This window comes from Hoplias malabaricus, chromosome 11 (assembly GCF_029633855.1).
Source record: "Hoplias malabaricus isolate fHopMal1 chromosome 11, fHopMal1.hap1, whole genome shotgun sequence".
NCBI lineage: Eukaryota > Metazoa > Chordata > Actinopteri > Characiformes > Erythrinidae > Hoplias > Hoplias malabaricus.
The window spans coordinates 42,233,075-42,253,092 of record NC_089810.1 but is presented as its reverse complement, the minus strand read 5'-3'; the positions used below and the strand labels follow the sequence as shown (position 1 = coordinate 42,253,092).

Below are 20,018 nucleotides of genomic sequence, written 5' to 3'. Positions count from 1 at the left end.
CAGAGAGAGAGTGAGAGTGAAACAGAAAGGAGGGGGAACAGTGAGAATGAGAGAAATGGGTTGAAAGAGAACGTAGGAGACGGGGGAAAGAGGAGAAGGAGGGAGAGAAAATGAGACATTCATAAAGAAGAAAGAGTGAGAGAAAAAAGACTGATAGAGAAAGGAGGAGAGTCAGACAGACAGAGTGTGAGAGAGAGAAGGAGGGACAGCTGTTGCACATTCCTGACTCGGCTGTGTCTCGTCATAGGGTAGAGAGAGAGAGAGAGAGAGCTGGCAGTTCAGAACCACGTGGAGATGCCAGAACATCTGGGAGTCAGGAGAAGGTCCCAGACAGAAAGAAGCCACCACACACCAACTCTATTTACGTCGTGATACATATACAGGGTCTCAAACATTTCAGTGCAGCATTAGGGGTCTTGTCCTGTAATACCATTTGGCACTTTTCCACTGCATTGTCCCTAATCTACACCCACTACCACAGCTCCCAGTTATTGTTGTTTAGAACTGAACTCAGTTCAGACAGATCAGTAGACTTTGTTCCTTCCTTGTTGCAGAGTCCAGCTCTCGCTGGATTCTTTCGTCGGCCACCGATCCAAGGAGCGTTTGAACCCCTTCAAAAGACCACGGCATAATTTTACGAGCTGCCGTCGTGAGTCGGATAAAAACAAACGTGATCTCTGCTGCAGCTGGAGATTTTACAGATGGAGAGTTGGTGCTGGTCGTCTGCGTTGCGTGGTGTAGAGTGACGACTCTCTCTGGACGATCAGCGCTCTGCAAGGTTTACACTCCACGGTTTAGTCCCTACTCGACTCGCTCTGAACCACGAGAGAACAGCCACTAAACAAGAACCCGCTTCCAGAACCAGGACCTGATTCACCTGGTGGAGGAGCAGGAAAGATGAGTCGAGATGAGTAAAGACCATGCAGTGGAATAGTACCCCTAGTTAAATATGCATTCCATACTTCACTTCCCAGAGCCTGGAATCTGTACAGTCCTCTCATCTCAGATGATAGGAAATTCCTGCCTGAAGACCGTATGTGACATAAAACAAGGTCTAAACTCCTTTAGCTTTCTCATCCTCCAACCGTAAGCTATTCCTCTGGCATTCCAATGGCATTCCCAATGTCTTATCCACATCCCAGATATCCTGGTTTCCAGGGGCATAAAGGAAGTCACATAATATCAATCAAGGCTGAAATTCCATTAGCCCACCCCTTCCCCGCACCTCATTACTCTTTGTGTTCTGTGTTTGTGGAGGTCATAGCCTTAAGTCTGTTGGTCAGGGGCTTTGAGCCTTGAGGGGCTTTCCCCCAGGTCCCCTCCTTGGTCGCCTTGGGCCGTTCTAATTGGATTAGACCTAGTCATCAGGCTCTGTTTAACTCATCAAAGGACCCTCTGTGTCCTGCTGGGGACCTGCAGGCTGTGAAGGCGATCTGCCCCCAACACTGACCCTACTGTTCAGGCTGGACTGGACCTCTCACCCCATCCACTGACCTCTGGCGACAGAAGGCTGTCTGTAACTGGACAGTTTGGGGGCGTGGGGTTATGGATAGACATCAGGCATTTGATGTACCCTCAGGTTCTGCCATCTCGTGAGGGATTTATGGGATTTAAAAAGGGTCAGCGTGGAGGCAGATGGGCACTTAGGGGTTCCACAGTGGTCAGTTTGCTGCATGGTGTGGTCAGTATATGCCATGAGGTCTTGAAGTATTATAATGGGAACTTTAAGGATATTCGAATATTTTGAAGTACACACAACATCACAAAACTGTGGAGATGTATTGCAGAGTGATCAGTAGGAAGTGTGATTTTTACGGAGGTCCAGGCTCGATCTTAACCTGGTTAGAGCTGAAATGGTTCAGACTGTGGACTCCAGCTTCTCTGGCTGTGTAACCTGACCCGTGTTTTCTCTTCCTCCTCTTCGCGACAGATCTGGAATGTGGGGACGTTCCCTTGCTGACTCCAGGGAGCAAAGAGATGATGTCACAGGCTTTGAAGGCCACCTTCAGCGGTTTCACCAAGGAACAGCAGAGACTCGGCATCCCTAAAGGTAATGCAAACTCCGTTTAACCGTTTTAACCCTTAATGCTGCTAACACAGGACACTTTAGTAAGAGCTGGTGACCTGGGTTTGATTCTCAAGTAAAACACAGATCAGTGAGAGGTGATGACCAGGGTTCGATTCCATGCTCCTCATCAGACTCGGTTTATTTAATGACATGAAATACCCTTTAACCGACTTTAAACAACAAGGATCCCACTGTCCTGTGGGAATAATCAGATCAGACCGTGGACGGGCGGCTCCTCGTGAGTGTCGGGGCCAACAGCGTAGTGTGTGTTTTGTTGATGTAATGAACCTCACAACTCTTGAGATCTTGGTTCAGGACCTCTGCAGAGTTTACTGTAACACTCACTTACTCACTCATTCATAATATTACATATGCTGTGACACATTATAAGAGTACCACAGGGGCACTGCAGGTAGTGTAACTGCCACACAGACCCAGATGTGAGTGTGCAAGTGACTAGGGAATGCATAGATTCCTAATTGTACAGAGTTTTCCACCTGCTAAACACGATTGAGTGAGTGAGTTAAAAATAAGGTCCATGAAATGCTTCATATCTATTAAGATATGGACCTGTTACAGTGAGTGTATATTTAAATACATGTTGTCATGTAGTGTTGGTATCAGGAAGAATCATGATGTTTAAGTCGTACTGTATCGCCCACCCTTAGCTGCAGCATTACTGTGCAGTTCTGGAATGCCCACAGCAGATGCCTGTGAGAGGATCTTTCAAGACAGACCCATGGCAGCTCCATGCCGCTGATGAATTATGGTCCTCCGAGGCAGACCGCAGGGTGGCTTCGCTTTGCTGCGTCTCGTGAGGCTCTGTCTGTGTTGGGTCTTTGCTCCCTGTCTGGAAATCAAAATAGCCATATGTTATATATATAATGTGTGTGTGTGCGTGTGTGTGTCTGCGTGTGAGTTTCATTTCATGCATTTTCAGGTCCATAGAGACACTGTAAGTCAGCCCTGTTACAAAATCTATATTTTGTGGTCAGTATTTTGAGGAAATAGTTGCAGAAATAATTACCATAAATTATATTATGTTCATTTTAAAAACATTTTATGACAGTGACATAACAATAAAATATAACAGCATAATAATGCAGTTACATCACTTAAAAAGCAGTGACATTTTAGCAGATACCTATGTAGAGACACTGGATTAAAAAACTAATAATAATACTTACATTCATTAAAAAGTAAAAACATAAATGAAATAAAAACATAAATCTGTGTAAGAGTTTGGTATTTTGCTGCCGGGTCCTGTGTGTGATTCATTTTTACAGCAATGTACTGAAATCAATGTCCTGATAATGTATGAAAACAAGCCTTTGTGTGTGTGTGTGTGTGTGTGTGTGTGTGTGTGTGTGTGTGTGTGTGTGCACTAGGACTCCTAGGCTACAATTATAGCTATTTCAGTTCCGCACGACATCACCACCGCCACCAGGGCCGCATAAAACAGTGTGTGTAACTACATGATGACACTCTGCTAACCAGAGACAGAGAAAAGGCATTGATGCTATGCATTACCTGATGTGTGTGTGTATATGTATATATATATATATATACACCTATATTTTTGACTGTTCTCCAGAAGTGCAATTTCTGAGGTCAGACAATGTTGTTGGACGAGGCCTGTCTCACAGTCTCCGCTCTAATTCACCCCAAAGGTGTTCGATAGGGTCAAGGTCTTCCACACCAAACTCACTTAGCCATGTCTTTATGGACCTTGCTTTGTGCACTGGTGCACAGTAATGTTGGAACAGGAAGGGGCCGTCTCTAAACTGTTCCCACAAAGTTGGAAGCATGAAATTGTCCAAAATCTCTGGGTGTGCTGAGGTGAGTGAATAATTAATTAGTGTAAATTCACTACGAGATGTGGAATCACCAGACCTTCCACCAGATGTTCTTTTTTTCTTGGCCTACTCCTTACACGGATTATAAACTAATAGCACTACTACATCACTACACCGTGTACAGGAAGATATTTGTGATTCAGCCCTAGTGTTTTGGTGGTGTAATTGCAGACTGATGTAGGCAAGTATAAATACTCACAACGATGCAGATGACAGCGCAGATTTTTCATCGGTTTTTAGCCCTTGAGTCCACACTTGGCATTGAGCATGTTGACCTTAGCCTCATATGCAGGGGCAGGTCCAGATAGCATAGAAGCAACACAGCAACCATCTCTCTCTCTCTCTCTCTCTCTCTCTCTAGCTAAGCTGAAATTACAGTTTGAATCAGGAGATGGCTTAATTAGGTTTCCAGTGCATCAGACGTGTTTGGAAGCATAATGGAGTCTGCCTGCACATTGCTGAGTGTCACATTCTCATCAGTAACCCCCTCCTCCCCTCTCTCTCTCTTCTAACCCCCCTGCAGACCCCCGGCAGTGGTCAGAGGGCCACGTGAGAGAATGGCTGACCTGGACGGTAAACGAGTTCAGTCTGAAGAATGTGGACTTTCACAAGTTCTGCATGAACGGAGCCACTCTGTGCGCACTGGGCAAGGATCGCTTTCTGGACCTGGCGCCGGACTTTGTGGGGGATATCCTGTGGGAGCACTTAGAGATGCTGCAGAAAGGTAGACTTGTTTATACGATGTGTTTACCATCAGTCTTGTTCCTCGGCGCACAGGACCCCCACAGAGCAGGTGTGATGTGGTGGTGGATCATTCTCAGCGCTGCAGTGACACTGACGTGGTGGTGGTGTGTTAGTGTGTGTTGTGCTGGTGTAGAGTGGATCAGACACAGCAGTGCTGCTGGAGTTTTTAAACCCTGTGTCCACTCTCTGTCCACTCTCTGTCCACTCCTCCCTCGTTGGTCCACCTTGTAGATGTAAAGTCAGAGACAGTAGCTAGTCCTTCGTTTTTGGTCGGTGGACTATTCTCAGTCCAGCAGTGGCATTGAAGGGTTTAAATATTCAGCAGCACTGCTGTGTCTGATCCACGCGCACCAGCACCACAGATACTAACACACCACCAGTTTCACCAGCGTCACTGCAGCGCTGAGAATGACCCACCACCCACATCGTACCTGCTCGGTGGGAGTCCTGAGTGTCAAAGAACAGGGTGAAATATGGATAATGATTTACACAGAGCACCAGATGGTTCTCAAGCTTAATGCTAGTATTCAGCTTCATTATGATTCAGTTACTTATCAAGCAGATCGGCAGTTGACACGAGCACATGCTATCTGCTCTCTTAATCTGCGGTCTATATGAAGAGCACGCTCTTACGGGCGTTAGAGGAGATTGTTTTGTAGCTTTCCACATCCTTTCCTCTTGATTGATGACTCTTTACAGCTCTTTATCGCCTGGCGTTGAGATTAGCGTGTTTACAGCAAGAGGGATCTGCTGTTGACTTCTTATCTTCAGTTGACGAGCATAAGTTGTTCAGGAGGTTGTTAGTTGATGTGGTGACTCTATGGCACGGCCTACTCAATGCCTGTAATTATCACCGGATAGTTCTGATATTATATGTGCGTATTCTGCTAAATAATAAAAACAACAACAACATCCAACAAAGTCAAGTACTAGTCCATGTTTTATGAATATGAATAAACATGGGACAGCATTGTGGATATGAATACTGTATTTATGAATAGATTTTATTTCATTTCTTTCTTTCTTTCTTTCTTTCTTTCCTTCTTTCTTTCTTCACACAGAAGACACAAAGCATTTCCCTGTCAATGGCCTAACCTCTAGTTTCCAGGAATCGCGCTATACCTCAGACTACTTTGTCAGTGAGTATCCTGCAGCTTCCATTAGAACACACACACACACACACACACACACACACACACACACACACTTCCACAGAGCCCGTAATATGAGATATGCATTGATTTGTCTGAGGAAAGTGTTCACCCATCTAAAAGAGAGGTAGAGGAAGGGCTGGTGAGTCTTTATTGTGGACGGTAGCTTGGTCAAATCATGAAATATACCCATTTGACCTTCGTTAAATATTGTTTCAATATCTAAGAGAAATGATATTGTACGTTGTTGTTGTTGTTGTGCATATCAGGTACTGTAGTAGTAGCTTACTTTAGGTCTGGTTTGACTTGCTTATTAAAGCCCATGTGATGGAGCACATTGTCCTGAGGAGCTACCTGCAGCTGCAAACATTACAAACTTCAACAATGTTAAAGAACGGTATTTAAACTGCCTTAAATTTCAAGAAAAAAGGCTCAAAACCTACAAATTAGTAGATTGTTTTTCATATTGGCTAAACTAGCGGTCAAGATTCGTTTATCCCAGTAGGGGGGAGTGGTGTTCCCAGTGGTTGTATGGCACAATGCATGCTGGGTATTGTAGTAAAGGCACATAGATGGACACTACAATGTTGAGTACTCCAGCTATGTATGGCATGAATGTCTAGCGTGAAATTACAGCCAGTAATCTGAACCCTCTCTCCAGGTTATGGCATTGAGCATGCTCAGTGCGTGCCCCCGTCCGAGTACTCAGAGCCCGGCTTCATCACAGAGTCCTACCAGACCCTCCACCCCATCAGCTCCGAGGACCTGCTGTCGCTCAAATACGAGAGCGAGTACTCCAACGTGATTCTGAGGGACACGCCCCTCAACCCGCTGCAGGGGGAATACTTCTCGGTCAAACAGGAAGTCGTGTCGCCCGACAACATGTGTGTGGGGCGCATCAGCAGAGGTGAGACCTGGGAGTTAGGGGCACAGCAGGTGGTTGTGAGTGTGTGGGCTGGTGGGTGGTGAAGCTATATGAGTGTATGTGGGTGGTTGGGTGTTTGGAAAGGAAGGATGTAAATGGTAACAAGAACCAATACAGGTAGAGGTTTCTATGTTCTGATGCTAAAAACAGTACTAAGGCTGCTCTGTTTAGGATTGAAATAGACCTGGGTGAGATACAGCTTCCAAAATATGGTTCATCGAGGGTTCTTCGATGAAGACAATGGTTCTCTATAAACCCACCAACAGTCACAAAGCCTCTGCATGCGTTTTCCTGCATTGTGAAAGCAGTCTTCACATTAAATTCACATTCCTACATATAGAACCAGGAACACTATATAAGCTCCTTTTGTTGATGCAAGTGCATTGTGTCAGTAGCTGTTTTTACCTCGGTCAGAGATTAGTGATCACACTGACAGTATTTTTGCAGGTTGTGAGCAGGAGTGTAGTTTTTGAGTTGTGTCATGTGAAGGATCATTTTAACTGTCCTGTAGTGTCAGAAGGGTGAGTTTTTGGACCCTGCATCACAGCACTGATGTCTTCACTCGTATGTCCAGACTTAGACTGGATTCTGCTGACAGCTGGGGAAGGGTCCGTCCCTGTCGTCAAATGTGTATCAGAAAAGAGACAAGAAAGCCCTCCCTTTGTGTTTGTTTCTCATTGAGCAAAGCAGCGTCCCCATTTCAGTCCGTCGTCCCCGCGACTGAAGCGGTCGGTGGTGTGTGTGGTCTGCATAGCTTTGGTTTTGGCAAGATCTTTTTTTTTTTTCTTTACTTTTTTCCTTTCGTGTGAGTTTTGCATTGTCGCATGTGTGCATGTGCAGACTGTAGGGGAGCGTTGGGTTCTTATTTGTGGTTCTCGCCATTTACAGAGAAGATATGGAATAGAAAAAGTAGAAGAAGCAACAATAGCTGTGAGCATCAAAGAGAGTGAAGTGCTAAGCCACAGAGAGCAGCATGATCTCTCCAGCCTCTGGCTTGTGATGTTTTTTTTTTTTTTAATTTTTGTTTTTTAAAGATAAAGGTTTCAGGGCGAGTGATCGTAATGAGGACGCTGTTTAAGAGCATCTTCGCATTCTCGTAAGGTGCCAGAGGTGTCAAGAGACGAAACAAGCGCTAGGCGCTTTTCTCATGAAGCTAACGTTTTTTCCCCCCCACGTTCACACTTGTTCTCGGTCCTCTCGGTTCTTGGTTAAAGCGGTTTTAAAGCTATCATTTGCTGAAAAAATCTCATTTACACTACTGTTCCCACACCTTAAATGTGGTCAGATAAGACATCTGCTACTTTAGCTTTGCACCGGAGCTCCTAACGTTTATAAGCTACACGTTTAGTCGAAACTATCACTCACTTTCCTTCAACCTACATCATTTCAGACAGACCTGCTTGATTTCTAAGATTGACAGGAATATGGAAGCTTAAGGTCCTCAGGTCCTCTTTGTTCACAGGGATGATGGACAGAAATAAAGACACTACTCAGTGAGAAACAAACACAAAGACAAGGTTTTCTTGTCTTGAATCTCATGAACATTTAATGACAGTGACGGTCCCTACTCCAGACAGGCATGTGGACACAATGGACAAGACAGTGCTGTACATTCTTAACAGTGACCTGCGTTCACCACATTCTTCTGAGTAATGGAGCTCCATCCAGTCCCTTTGGGATGGGCTGTGGTGGTGTTAATGATCCAGAACTAATCCTCCAACATCTGTACATCGTCTCACTAAAGCTCTTGAGGCTGCCATCAGATCCTCAGATCCTCAAAGCTGTGCTGTACTATGTAGCATTAAGAATTTCCAAATGTGAAGAGCCTCTAACTGCAGGTAAAGAGGCCAAACCACCTAGGAGTACCCTCTAGTTCAGAGGAAATGTTGGATAAAAAGGTGTCCGGCTATTTTTAGCCATCCAGTTTCCTTTTTTTTTTTTCAAAGGCATTATGTCACAGTGTCAGAAACCACATAAACAAGTCTGCTTGTTTAGTAATGTAAAACAGACGTGGTTGAAGGCAATCGTGTGATGACAGAGAGGTTAAACTGGTGGCTCTATCAACCTTGTAGAGGACAGAGGATTTACCAATTGACAGGGTTTTGGGTCAGGGTGGAGGGACCTGGGATGCAAAAATGCAGAACATCATCGAAACTAGTATTTCTTTTATAGGCAATTCCTTAAAGAGCTTCTGAAGGTGATGCAAGTTTGTTGTGGCATTAGCTATAGTTACCTCAGTGAGAACAGGGATTGTACTGAAAGGTTGTAGTCCAGGACTGAGTGGTTTCTGAAATCCACAGCCTTTAACATCATGGTTAGCAGAAATTAGAACTTGTACTCTTCTGCTCTGTACATTACTTATCAAAATTCAGGACACCCTGTTGAATAGCGTAGCATGGCAGGAATGTGCAAAGCTGCAACTCAGGTTTTTGCCTCTTAGCTATGACCAAGCCTCACACTGTAAACCCTGGTTTTGGCAAGCCCAGCCTTCCCCCCACTAACCCCAACGTGGGAAAGTATTTGTAGCACCACCAACCCCCACATGTGGCTTCCATTTCGCACTTGAAAGTTTGGGGGATCTGCCTCGCTGCTGCATCAGCTTTCATTCTTTAAGTGGCATTCAATTGGGGCAGTTCTTTGGCTGAAATTAGAAAGGCAATTTGTTTCCATGTTCTTCCAGTTACAAAATAGATAGTCCAAGATAGATGCACAGCAGTTGTATGTGATGGTGAACTATAAGCAGAACTGGCTGGTTCTTCTGGCCCAGAAAGAGAACTAGCCCTCTTACCCTTTTTTATTTATTTTTTTATTGCACCTTACAAAGCTAAGAGCTTGCAGTCGCTTTCTCAAAGGCTAGTTAGATTTCAGATAAATATGTGATCAGATGGTGATTTGCCAGTTGGTTTTGGCAAGAAGACCACCACAAGCTTGCAACTTGAACAGTGACCATTCCTCCAGATAGACTATAGGGTAAGGTTTGTGATGTCACAGCTCCTGTAGGCTGGGAATGATGATCTATGACATGTTATAGCATTGGTTGACTGTTTGCTTCTTCCCTCTCTGTCTCTCCCCATCTCTCAGGAAAGCTGGGTGGTCAGGATTCCTTCGAGAGCACAGAAAGCTACGAAAGTTGTGACCGTCTCACGCAGTCGTGGAGCAGCCAGTCGTCGTTCAACAGCCTTCAGCGCGTTCCATCCTATGACAGCTTTGACTCGGAGGACTATCCCACAGCTCTGCACGGCCACAAGCACAAGGGCACCTTCAAGGATTACGTCAGGGAGCGGTCTGACCTCAGCAAGGACAAACCAGTCATCCCCGCCGCTGCCCTTGCAGGATACACGGGTCAGTTTTCCTGTTTATTTCCCAGGAGGCAGCTCCGATCTCATTGGTTCAGTCATTAGTCAGGCCAAAACGATACAAATGGAGGATCATGGTAGCAGTGAATCACACAAGTCCAACTCATTAGTCACAAATGATGATCACGGGCAGAGGGGGAGGGAACTCTTTCAACATCCATGGCTAAGGGGCCCTTGAGCAAGGCATGTAACCCTTAACTGCTTCTTAAATGAGCTCTGGGATGGCTGCCCATTGCTGTTTCTTTTTTTACATTTTATTACTAAAGGGTTGAATGTGGTGATGCCCCTTTAGTAAAAACATAATCATAGCACCAGGAAGCGATGGTAAATTGTAGAATCCACACATTCATCACAAACATGCAGCTCTTTTCTGAAATCACATGGAAGCAAGGTACAAGGCAGCGACGTGGACCCGCTCCTTTCCTTTGTAGGACGTGACCCACTCTGAATCCGCAGGAGATCCGTGTTGCACCAGTTTTGTAACCACAACTCCACCTTTGTGAAATGGTTGCAAGCTCTACATTTCTTTGCTGGCACTGGTGCTTCTGTGAGCTCTGCGTGAGTGTGTGCTATTTGCCTGACCAATTTGCAGCACCCAACAGCAACAAAAACAGATATGAGTGTCTCTCTCTCTCTCTCTCTCTGTCTCTCTCTCCATGCACCTTGCTCTTCATCTCCTCGTTTTTCATGTGCGCTGGGCTTATCTGCGGCCCGCATCTCAACCCATTTCCCGGGTCGTCTTGGCAACGCAGGGCGCAGCACAAAATGATAGTGGCTCAGTGCACTTAACCTGAGAGTCTCTTTATCGTTCAATCTCTGGGAGGCTTTCTGAACCAGCGCTGCAACGACGTGGCTTTTAAACCTACGCCTGTCACAGCACACGCGTCAGAGTTTTCAAGCCTTTAACTGCTATTTTAAGTCATACTAGTCATTTTTAGCACTTATGACTCGCTCCCTAAATTTGCGTACACAGCCGTGCTTTGAGACATCAGCGTAAACTCCTTTGGTCGCAGCCATTTTGGGACCCGCTCATTTGTGAATCATACACACGGCAGGAGGAACCTGGGTATGTATTTGAGTGGAATTGGTAGGGTTTGGCGAAGGGAGCTAAAGCAAACTGCTGAAACATGTCCTAAACGTGTCCTTTTAAACCCATCCTTTGAAAAATGTCATAAAACAATAAGTTCTTGGAAATTCATCCTTTGAAAGATGTCCTCAGGTTCCAGTCCTTGGAACTGTAAGCTTTGGAAATACATCCTCGACAACATGTGCTTTGAAAAATGTCTTCAACAACATGTAATTCTTTAAAGAATGTCCAAAAACAACACATCCGTCTATTTAAAATGTCTTCAGCAGTAGGTCCTTTTCAACGTGCTTACCCTGGGAAGATTGTAAACTGTTAATTTACAGCTCTGTTAAAAGAGAAGGCTGCAGTTTCTGATTAGTTGACACATACATATTCTCTGGTTTTCAATGGTGGAACCTAAAGTATTTTCAAACAGTGATTTCAGAGTTCAAACACTATCCCTTTGAGCAGGTAAATAAGAACCTGAGACGTCGTGGACATCCCTTATATGGGGGCTGTGGGCCTACTCAAGCAGGTACAGGAATGGATTGTGCCAGGTGTCCCTCGTCCTAAAAGTGTTGTTAATTTGCGCTTTGTCAGCCACTTGCTGTAGCAATGCATCTCAGATTTACGTGAGATATGGAATCTATAGCCGCGTCACTCATGGCTGATTGCAGTGTAAACTAAGGCTACAGAAAGTTGAATGAATGAACTCTCCCAGAGCCGACCATTACTCTTAACATTAAATACATACTTTCACCTAACCAGGGGAACGCTGGCATCGTTAGACCTCATCAACCCATGTCCTTATGTAATGGAGAAGAATGTCTGAGTGCTTCTATGTATGGGAGAGAGAGAGGGGGAGAGAAAGACCTGCAGACTGGTCTAATAGTCATTTATGTAATGGTCTGAAATGGCTGTTTATAGCAGCAGGAGCTGCAGTTGCTCAGTCCTGCCGTTTGGAGATGAGGGGGTTGATAAAGCGAGAGAGCGATAAAACCAGCCTCTCGCCTCTCGCCTTTGAGGCTTTTCTTTTTTTTCCACATTTCAGAATGTACACATGCACTCATCTTTGAAGAGAACAACATGACCACAGCACCGCAGCACAAAGTCATCAACAGTCAGATTTTTTTGATTGTTTTTTTTTCTTTGCACTTTCTGTTTTTCTTTCTTAATGCTAATCGCTGCAGCTCAAAATCTACAGTCAACCGTTGGCCCTACAGTCTAGAGTCTTATGAACATTTCTGTCAGGCGATTGTAGATTCTCTGTTGGTGAAAATTAAAGGTGGATAGGGTTTTAGTCCATATGAGTTCTAGAGTGTGCACTAGCATGAGATGACAGATGTAGGCATCGTTATTTCCAGATCCCAACCATTTTGGCACAGTTGTCTGGTTCTGCTTCTAGTTCAGATTCCTGTTCTTTCAGACAGTGAGGGTGACGGAGGACTACCTCTGCTATAAACTACAATCTTAACTATCCCAAACTAAGACCCACAAACATGGCTAGTTTACTTTAAAAACATGGCTGTGTGAATGAAATAGAGTCAAGGTTAAATTATTATTAGCACATGCGTAAACTGTACTTAAAAACAGACGTTCGTCAAGGGTTCTTTATTATAGAACCATAGTTTCGTATAGAGCCATCTGCATGTAAAAATGATGCACTGTGTTGTATATAGTTGTACATACCACCACCATTGTTTCTGCTAGTTTTGTAATAGAAGAACCTATTTTGGTACTATACAGAACCATATTCAGCACATGGATATGCAGCCACCATGCAGATGGTTCTAAATGTTAACTGAAAGAACTATGTGTACAGTACGGAACGAGGCTGCTTTTGGCTTCTTATTCAATCGTCCATTACACCTTAAACAAGGCAGCAGTTACAGCATGTCTGAATGTAACCAGAATTGCTGCACCCCTTGAGGTGAAAGTACTTCTGTTCTTGGTCTGAGTCAGATTTTGCAAAAGCTGCCAGACAGATGAATTTTCTTTCATCACATGGAGTCAGACCTGTCCGTTCAAGTAATGGTCAAAGTAAACTGAAACAGTCAGTTGATTTGGCTCAGTATTCCCATCAATGTCCCCATCTCTAACAACGTTCAAGGTTGTTGCTATTTTTTTATCTGTTAGCTACAACTCCCCTGGTCCGACACAATGCCACCGACATGGGAGGGCGAAGAGCACAGGCCTCATCAGAGACATGTGAAGCACAGTACTAGCTCTTTTCAAACTGCTCATAACACAACATCACTGGGCAGTTGAACACTCTTGGAGTAGTCTAGGTGTCCGGACCTGCTATGCCAGCTGACTGGGTAGCATCACGTTTATGATAAGGGGAGAAATGGGGCCACGCTACCCTCTAGAGAAAGGGATACCTGGGTACTCTCTTGAATGGTATACCTTGCTAAAATTGCTGCAATCTACAGGCGTATTCCGATGTAAGATCAGTGAATATATTTTTAGCCCGAATGTACAATCTCTCTCATCAAGAAGATGTTTCTTCAGTGTTGTTGACTGCCAAAGACTCTCTCTCTCTCTCTCTCTCTCCCTCTCCGGTTACTTCTTGCTGGCTTTTGAAGCAGGTGTGATGTGTGAAGTGTTGGTTCATCTTAATGCACAAACCGCAAAGATGAAAGGAGTCTTGTTGAGCTGGGTGCAGAAGCAGAGGCCTCCTCCTCAGCCTACACACTCAGAGCATGCTGCACAAGATGTGGCACGAGAGAACATCTCGTTCTAGCGGTCAACAAAAGCATGGGACTCTGTCAGACTGCATAGGCTGCATAGCATTCTCCACTTTAAAGTGAGAGATAAGTGAATGCTTGCTCAGTAAGTTTGCAGCTTAGTTCTTTCATGAACATCCACTGTAGCATCACGGCAAGTACGTGCCTACCATCACACACTGACCTCCATGTGTACTGTGTGGTCACATAAAGCTCACAGGCACGTAGTTGTTGATGCTGTGCTTCTTCTGTTATGAAGGTGTTTCAGACTCTTATTTTTGGGAACATTTCTGTGGGGATAGAATTGAACTAATCATCAGTGGGGTCAGGTACTGATATCTGATGATGAGATCTGCATCATATACACCGCTCCACCTCATCCCAGTGGTACTGATTGGTGTATCATCGCACAGTCTTCAGAGATAACTACACCACAGTGACCCCCCTGGTGTAACAACACCTAAGATGTTGAAAAAGCCATAACCTTTAGCCCCTAACTGCAGTGGGCCATCGACAGCTGAGCTTTCTCACACCCACACACTCACGCTACCATCCCCATATACACACTTGTGTCAGTGGTGTACACACTCGTACTAGTGCACTCAGACACACTTCATAACCATAGTATTTTAGTTTCAGGGCCGTTGGTTATGTCAGATGAATGGAATTCACATTAAGAGTCAAAATCTTGACCAGCCAAAGGACATTGCACAAGGAGACAGTGTTAACACTAGGGTCCTTTTGTCTGTCCAAGCTTTTCAGCCGTTATAGAGGATGGTGTTCATGGAAAAATCCATTACATAGGCACATAGCTGCAGTGTGTCTTAATGCAAATGCTTTATGCTACTGTACATTGCTGATTCTAAAACCCTAGAGCATGAGGGTTATTGCAGAAGTAATGCCCAAAGAGGTTCAGTTTCACAGTGTATTCTAAATGTTTAAGTATGTTGTCAACACACCCTCTAAATAGTAGCAACCTTAACTAGTTTAAGAGAGGCTAGCAGTGTATAAAGCTTTGAGCTGCAGAGCAGTGAAACTTCATTCTCTAAAGTGACATACGTCCATTTAGTACATTTTCTGATCCAGGACTTAACCCCTCTTAGTTGATTTGTGAGTCAGTGCAATCGGATCTTCACAAAAATGTTTGAGAATCCCAGATGCTGTAGAAACAATCAGTGCATGAGGCAGGGACCAAATGCATGACCATACAGTGGCAGGGAAAAGAAAGACGGCTTGTTAACTTAAGCTTGTCCAAACTAATCCGATATTGTGTTTGTGTCTGTGCAGGTAGTGGACCCATCCAGTTGTGGCAGTTTCTACTGGAGCTCCTCACGGACAAATCCTGCCAGTCGTTCATCAGTTGGACAGGAGACGGCTGGGAGTTCAAACTCTCTGACCCTGATGAGGTGAGAGGTCATGAGGGCAGAGGCCAACACTGTCCTCCTTAAGGCCAGACTGAGGGGGGGACAAAGAAAAGCTTTTGTTTCTTTAAAGAAAACACACAGAAAATTGACCTACACAGTTACTTAATGCATGTATCTAGCTACTGGGTTTGCAGCCAGGGATCAGCGGTCACCAATTGTCATTTGCTTATGAACATGTGCTTAGTTCATTTGCTTGGAGTAGCTGTACATGATGACAATGCCAGACATTAGCTAGAGAGAGATATAAGCCCACCAGATGTTAGGCTCACTTTTTGGAGTGATGTTGCACCATGCAGTACATTTGTATTTAGTTGGAATGTCTTCTGTGATCCAGAACTAATCTTTCAAAATGAATTCCTGACCTCCCTAAGGTTTTCGAGGTGAAATGCCATCAAAACCTCACAGCTATAACTGTCGGATTCCTTCTGTTTTCTCAACTCTCTCTCACTCTGTGTCCTCCAGGTGGCCCGGAGATGGGGAAAGAGAAAGAACAAGCCCAAGATGAACTACGAGAAACTGAGCCGTGGCCTGCGCTACTACTACGACAAGAACATCATCCACAAGACGTCCGGCAAGCGCTACGTCTACCGTTTCGTGTGTGACTTGAAAAGCCTGCTGGGATACACGCCTGAGGAGCTGCACGCCATGCTGGACGTCAAGCCCGACACGGACGAGTGAAAAACAAAACTGAAACAAAACCGTACTGTGCGGAACCAGAGCACGAGACTTTTTTCTGTTGTTTTTCTTTTATTTTTACATTCCTGTCACCCTGGTAGTCGTGGGGTGTCCAGTTTGGGTCCAGTCACCTTCTGTCTTAATGCCTAGTCATGGTCCAGTTTTTTGTTTTTATTTTATTTTTTTGATAATTATTATTATTATTATTTCATTTGAGCTCATGGCTGCAGCCGTGGCAAGAAAAGAAAGCATTCCAAATGAAAACATCTTACCAAAGTTTCTTAGTCGTTAGTGAATGTGTGTTGTATCCATATGCAGCTCCGAACAGGGGGAAGGAGGAAAAATGAAAAGAGAAAGTAAAGACCCAGCAGCACCCACAGCAGACTGCCAGAGAGGGGGGGACTGACCAGGGAAGAATGAAGGACTCATTTCCTATGTTCCTATGGATGGCAAGTTCCAGTTAGCAAATCATCTTGCCAAAATTAGAGGAAAGAAACTTCACAGAAAATATTTACTATTAAGTTACTCACTGTCACTGTCCTCAAGGACAGAGCTCTCAGATGGACCGTGGGACTGAAAAAGAAAAAATGGAAAAAAAAATATTTTTTTATTACATTTTCTTTGATACATGTTTGTGCCAGTATTATTTCTTGTGAGTTGTTATGGCTCATATGCATCAGATGAAGGGTTGATCATGCCACGTCCGTTCAGCGACACCTCCATCTCCATCCCCTTTCTTTGTAAAATCAAATATCGCTCATTACTCACTTTGCACACAATCCCCTACTGAAACCTCTGACAATACTATACTGTATTTTTTCATTGTTGTTGTGTTTATTTTCTTTAAGCTCATACATCAGTTCAGTTAGAAGGGCTTCTTCGCACTCAAACCGAGAATGGGTGACAGACACAACCGAAAGTAGCCGTTTTCTGCTCAACGGCGGCTGACACACACACACACACACACCGCCTCCGGTTTTTGAGCAGAAGTGTTTCGGTTTTGAACCGAGCGAGACACAGGCAGCTGTCGGGCTTAGAACTGTTTGATTTTTTTTTTCTAAATTCTAAAGGACAAAGGACTTCAAGCATCTCTTGCCTTAGTTTTAAGTCAGTGTTAATATTTCTGTCACTTACGTATGCCTCCATTTATGTCTACATTGTTATCTTTGAGATAGTTGCCTTACCTTTTTCCCGATGGCAAATGTCAAGTAAACGCACGTGTAGCCGCATTGTCTCTCAGGAGTAGAGTGAAGAGGGCGCAGTCTAGCACATTGGATTTGTCATTTAACTGAGAGGGATTCTCCTGCTTCTTTCAGGAGCTGGTGGTAGGACATTGGCTCTGGAAAAAAAGACTAAATGTTACATAGAAATCACCACACGAACATAAGGCTTTTGTCCAGTCCTTGCTTGGCCAAGCCGTACTGAAGCGCTCTGAGATGCAGGAGAGATTGACCACTGGAGTGAACTTTGCACGATATATTTTGAGGAAATGTATGAACGTAGGAAGGTTCAGGTTGAATAAACAGTGAAATTTTAAAGATGGCTCAAGAAAGTTGAAACGTAACAAGTGGCTTTTGACTGTTTCCAGAGCAGTGGTTTGTTTGAGAGGATGTTAAAGCAAGATGTGATGATATCTCAATGCTGTTGTATCAGCTACAGATTAGTATATTCATATTGCTGTATGAGATGAAGGTGCAGTGAAAACAATACGACAAAGAGGCCTCCAGTTGCATTGCCCGTAGACCACCCCATGTTGTTTCATGCTAGTTCCATGTTGATTGTACGAGGTGCATGTGCACCACTGAACATCTGGGATACCTTAATGTCTACAAACCCTTTGGGCATATCTTTTGTATGGGGGTTAGATTAGATTAGTAACGTTTCATTGCCACCAACATCAATGTAGCAATTTAAAGCAGTGTAAGCTTGGTTTATGTTGGTGGCTTTGTTTTTCAGGCACCATTTTGGGTTGCATTCTTGTGTGGGAAGAGCACAGTACACAAAAGCCTTGTGGGAAAAGCCAAAGTCAAGAAGTATCATCGACAGAAAAAAAAAAAAAAGTTGTTTACAGTGGTGGAAGGCTAGCCCTCTTAAACGAGGCAGCTTTGGGACTGTCTATTTGTACAGATTGCATTTCATAACTCTTTATTAAAAGACAGATTGTACAAATAAGCCATAGTCAAAGCAGTAATAACATCCAAACTCATGTGAGGTCCCAGAGCCCTCAGCCTGGGAGCTCATCTCTGCTGCCAGAGGATAGAAGGATCAGCCATTAGCTTCATTCCTCTTGTCTGTTATCTGTTACCGTGAACTGAATGGAACAAATGCATTGGGCACGGATGAAGCCGGATGGCGAAAATGCAACAAGGTGGAAAAATGCTAAATATTCATGTCAAAAGACCTGCCTGAAAAAGTGGGTTGATGGAATACCTTCCAGGAATTGCAATGGATCTTTCTGAACAAAACTGGGGTTAGTTTCATTGTCGTTACTCCATCTGCAAAGGTCCACTCCTGCTTTTACTTAAAGCTGCACTATGTAAGATTGTTCCGAAGTAGGTTTACAGAATCTGGGGAGGGGGAAATGCATGTTAGGAACTGTCCTCTAAAGCCTGAAAATCTAAATCATCTGAGGGATTTGTCAAGAATTTTACACAAAGTGTCTTTAAACAAAGTGATTAAAAATTTCAGCTCAATAGCATGTGTACGTGTGAGAGCCCATCGATATGCAGCATGTGTGAAACACTGATGATAACATGGTAATGAAGGTAATAGCAAATCCTTTACTTACATTAGAAAAACAAGGACTTACAGAGGATTCCTGTGAATCTTTGGCTTGGAGCTTGATATCGGTCTCATCAGTTATCAGATTCATACACAAGGTTCATCATTAGATTCATCTGCTCAGGGAAGGGGTTCCAAAGCACAACCCACATTACTTCGTCCTCTCCACACGTTGCTTACAATTACACATTCCCACCACAGAGGTCTCTAAATCCCCAAAGTTTAAATAGTGCAGCTTTAACTTCTACTTCATAATATCAGTGCAGTTTCTTGTGGTATTATGTTGCTGTCTTTTTCCTTCAAAGTACAGCGCTCATTCAGTATCATGTCTAACCTTGGGAATACGAACAAAAGTGTGTCAAGAACTAAGATTGACTCTTTAGTGACAAGGGCATATCACAGAATCATTACTGAGGAAAGCTTTTCTTCTTTCCCACCATTTTTTTTGTACAATTTATACTGTTTTCTGTTTTCTGTTCTTTGTTCGATGAGAATTTTTTTATGTATTTAGTTCACAAACCTTTGAATATTTTTTTTCAATAATTTATATTTTATAAACTTTGAAATATTAAAATATTGAGATGCAGACAGCTGGTGCTTTCATGGGAAAAAAAAAAACATTCAAGGTAGCGGAGGACCAAATGTAGCGAGTTTTCTTTGTATTATTATTATTTTTATTTTTATTTTATTATTTTTTTTTTTTTCATTTTTTTGTATTCTACTGAAGAAAAAAAACAAAGTTGATATGAAATTTAAAGACCTGTCTGCTTATACAGTTATATAAAGATAAAAATAAGGCTGATGCTGGCCCATCATTAAGTTCTGCTGGAGAGTTTTATAAACGGTAGCTTCTATTTCTTATTGTACTTAAAATTGTTATGTTATAAAATGTATGTGAAAAAAAACAAAACAATCTGTGGTGGTGTCATTTCTCTAGTGGACACATGCTCATCCAGCATCTCTCCTGAAATCAAAGGAGCAATCAGTCATTAGGCTTGTTCGATTTAATCCGGCGCAGACTGGCTGCCGCCCAGCTCTATGCAGTGCATGCCGGTTAACTTGCATCAGTGCATCACGATGACATTCTCCGTTGTAAACATGCGAAAGCGAGTCTGCTACAGTTATCTCTTAAAGACCCTATAGGTGTGATAATAATGTCTTGCTCTCCAGTAGCATGACAGTTTAATTTATTGATGATTTAAATTTAATTATCTCAGGAAACACCTCAGTATCTGCCAGAGCTCAC

The 20,018-nt window shown here is 43.6% G+C and overlaps 1 protein-coding gene across 1 annotated transcript in view; it reads left to right on the top strand.

Moving 5' to 3' along the window:
* The window catches only part of ets1 (v-ets avian erythroblastosis virus E26 oncogene homolog 1), a 34,948-nt gene extending 15,285 nt beyond the window's left edge, over positions 1-19,663 (top strand). The window contains exons 2-8 of the mRNA XM_066685051.1: positions 1,931-2,050; positions 4,448-4,648; positions 5,730-5,807; positions 6,481-6,726; positions 9,826-10,086; positions 15,180-15,298; positions 15,779-19,663. Coding sequence (XP_066541148.1) covers positions 1,931-2,050; positions 4,448-4,648; positions 5,730-5,807; positions 6,481-6,726; positions 9,826-10,086; positions 15,180-15,298; positions 15,779-15,994 — 1,241 coding nt within the window. The 3' untranslated portion in view covers positions 15,995-19,663. The remainder of the gene's footprint in view (positions 1-1,930; positions 2,051-4,447; positions 4,649-5,729; positions 5,808-6,480; positions 6,727-9,825; positions 10,087-15,179; positions 15,299-15,778) is intronic.
* Positions 19,664-20,018: the final 355 nt, after the last annotated feature.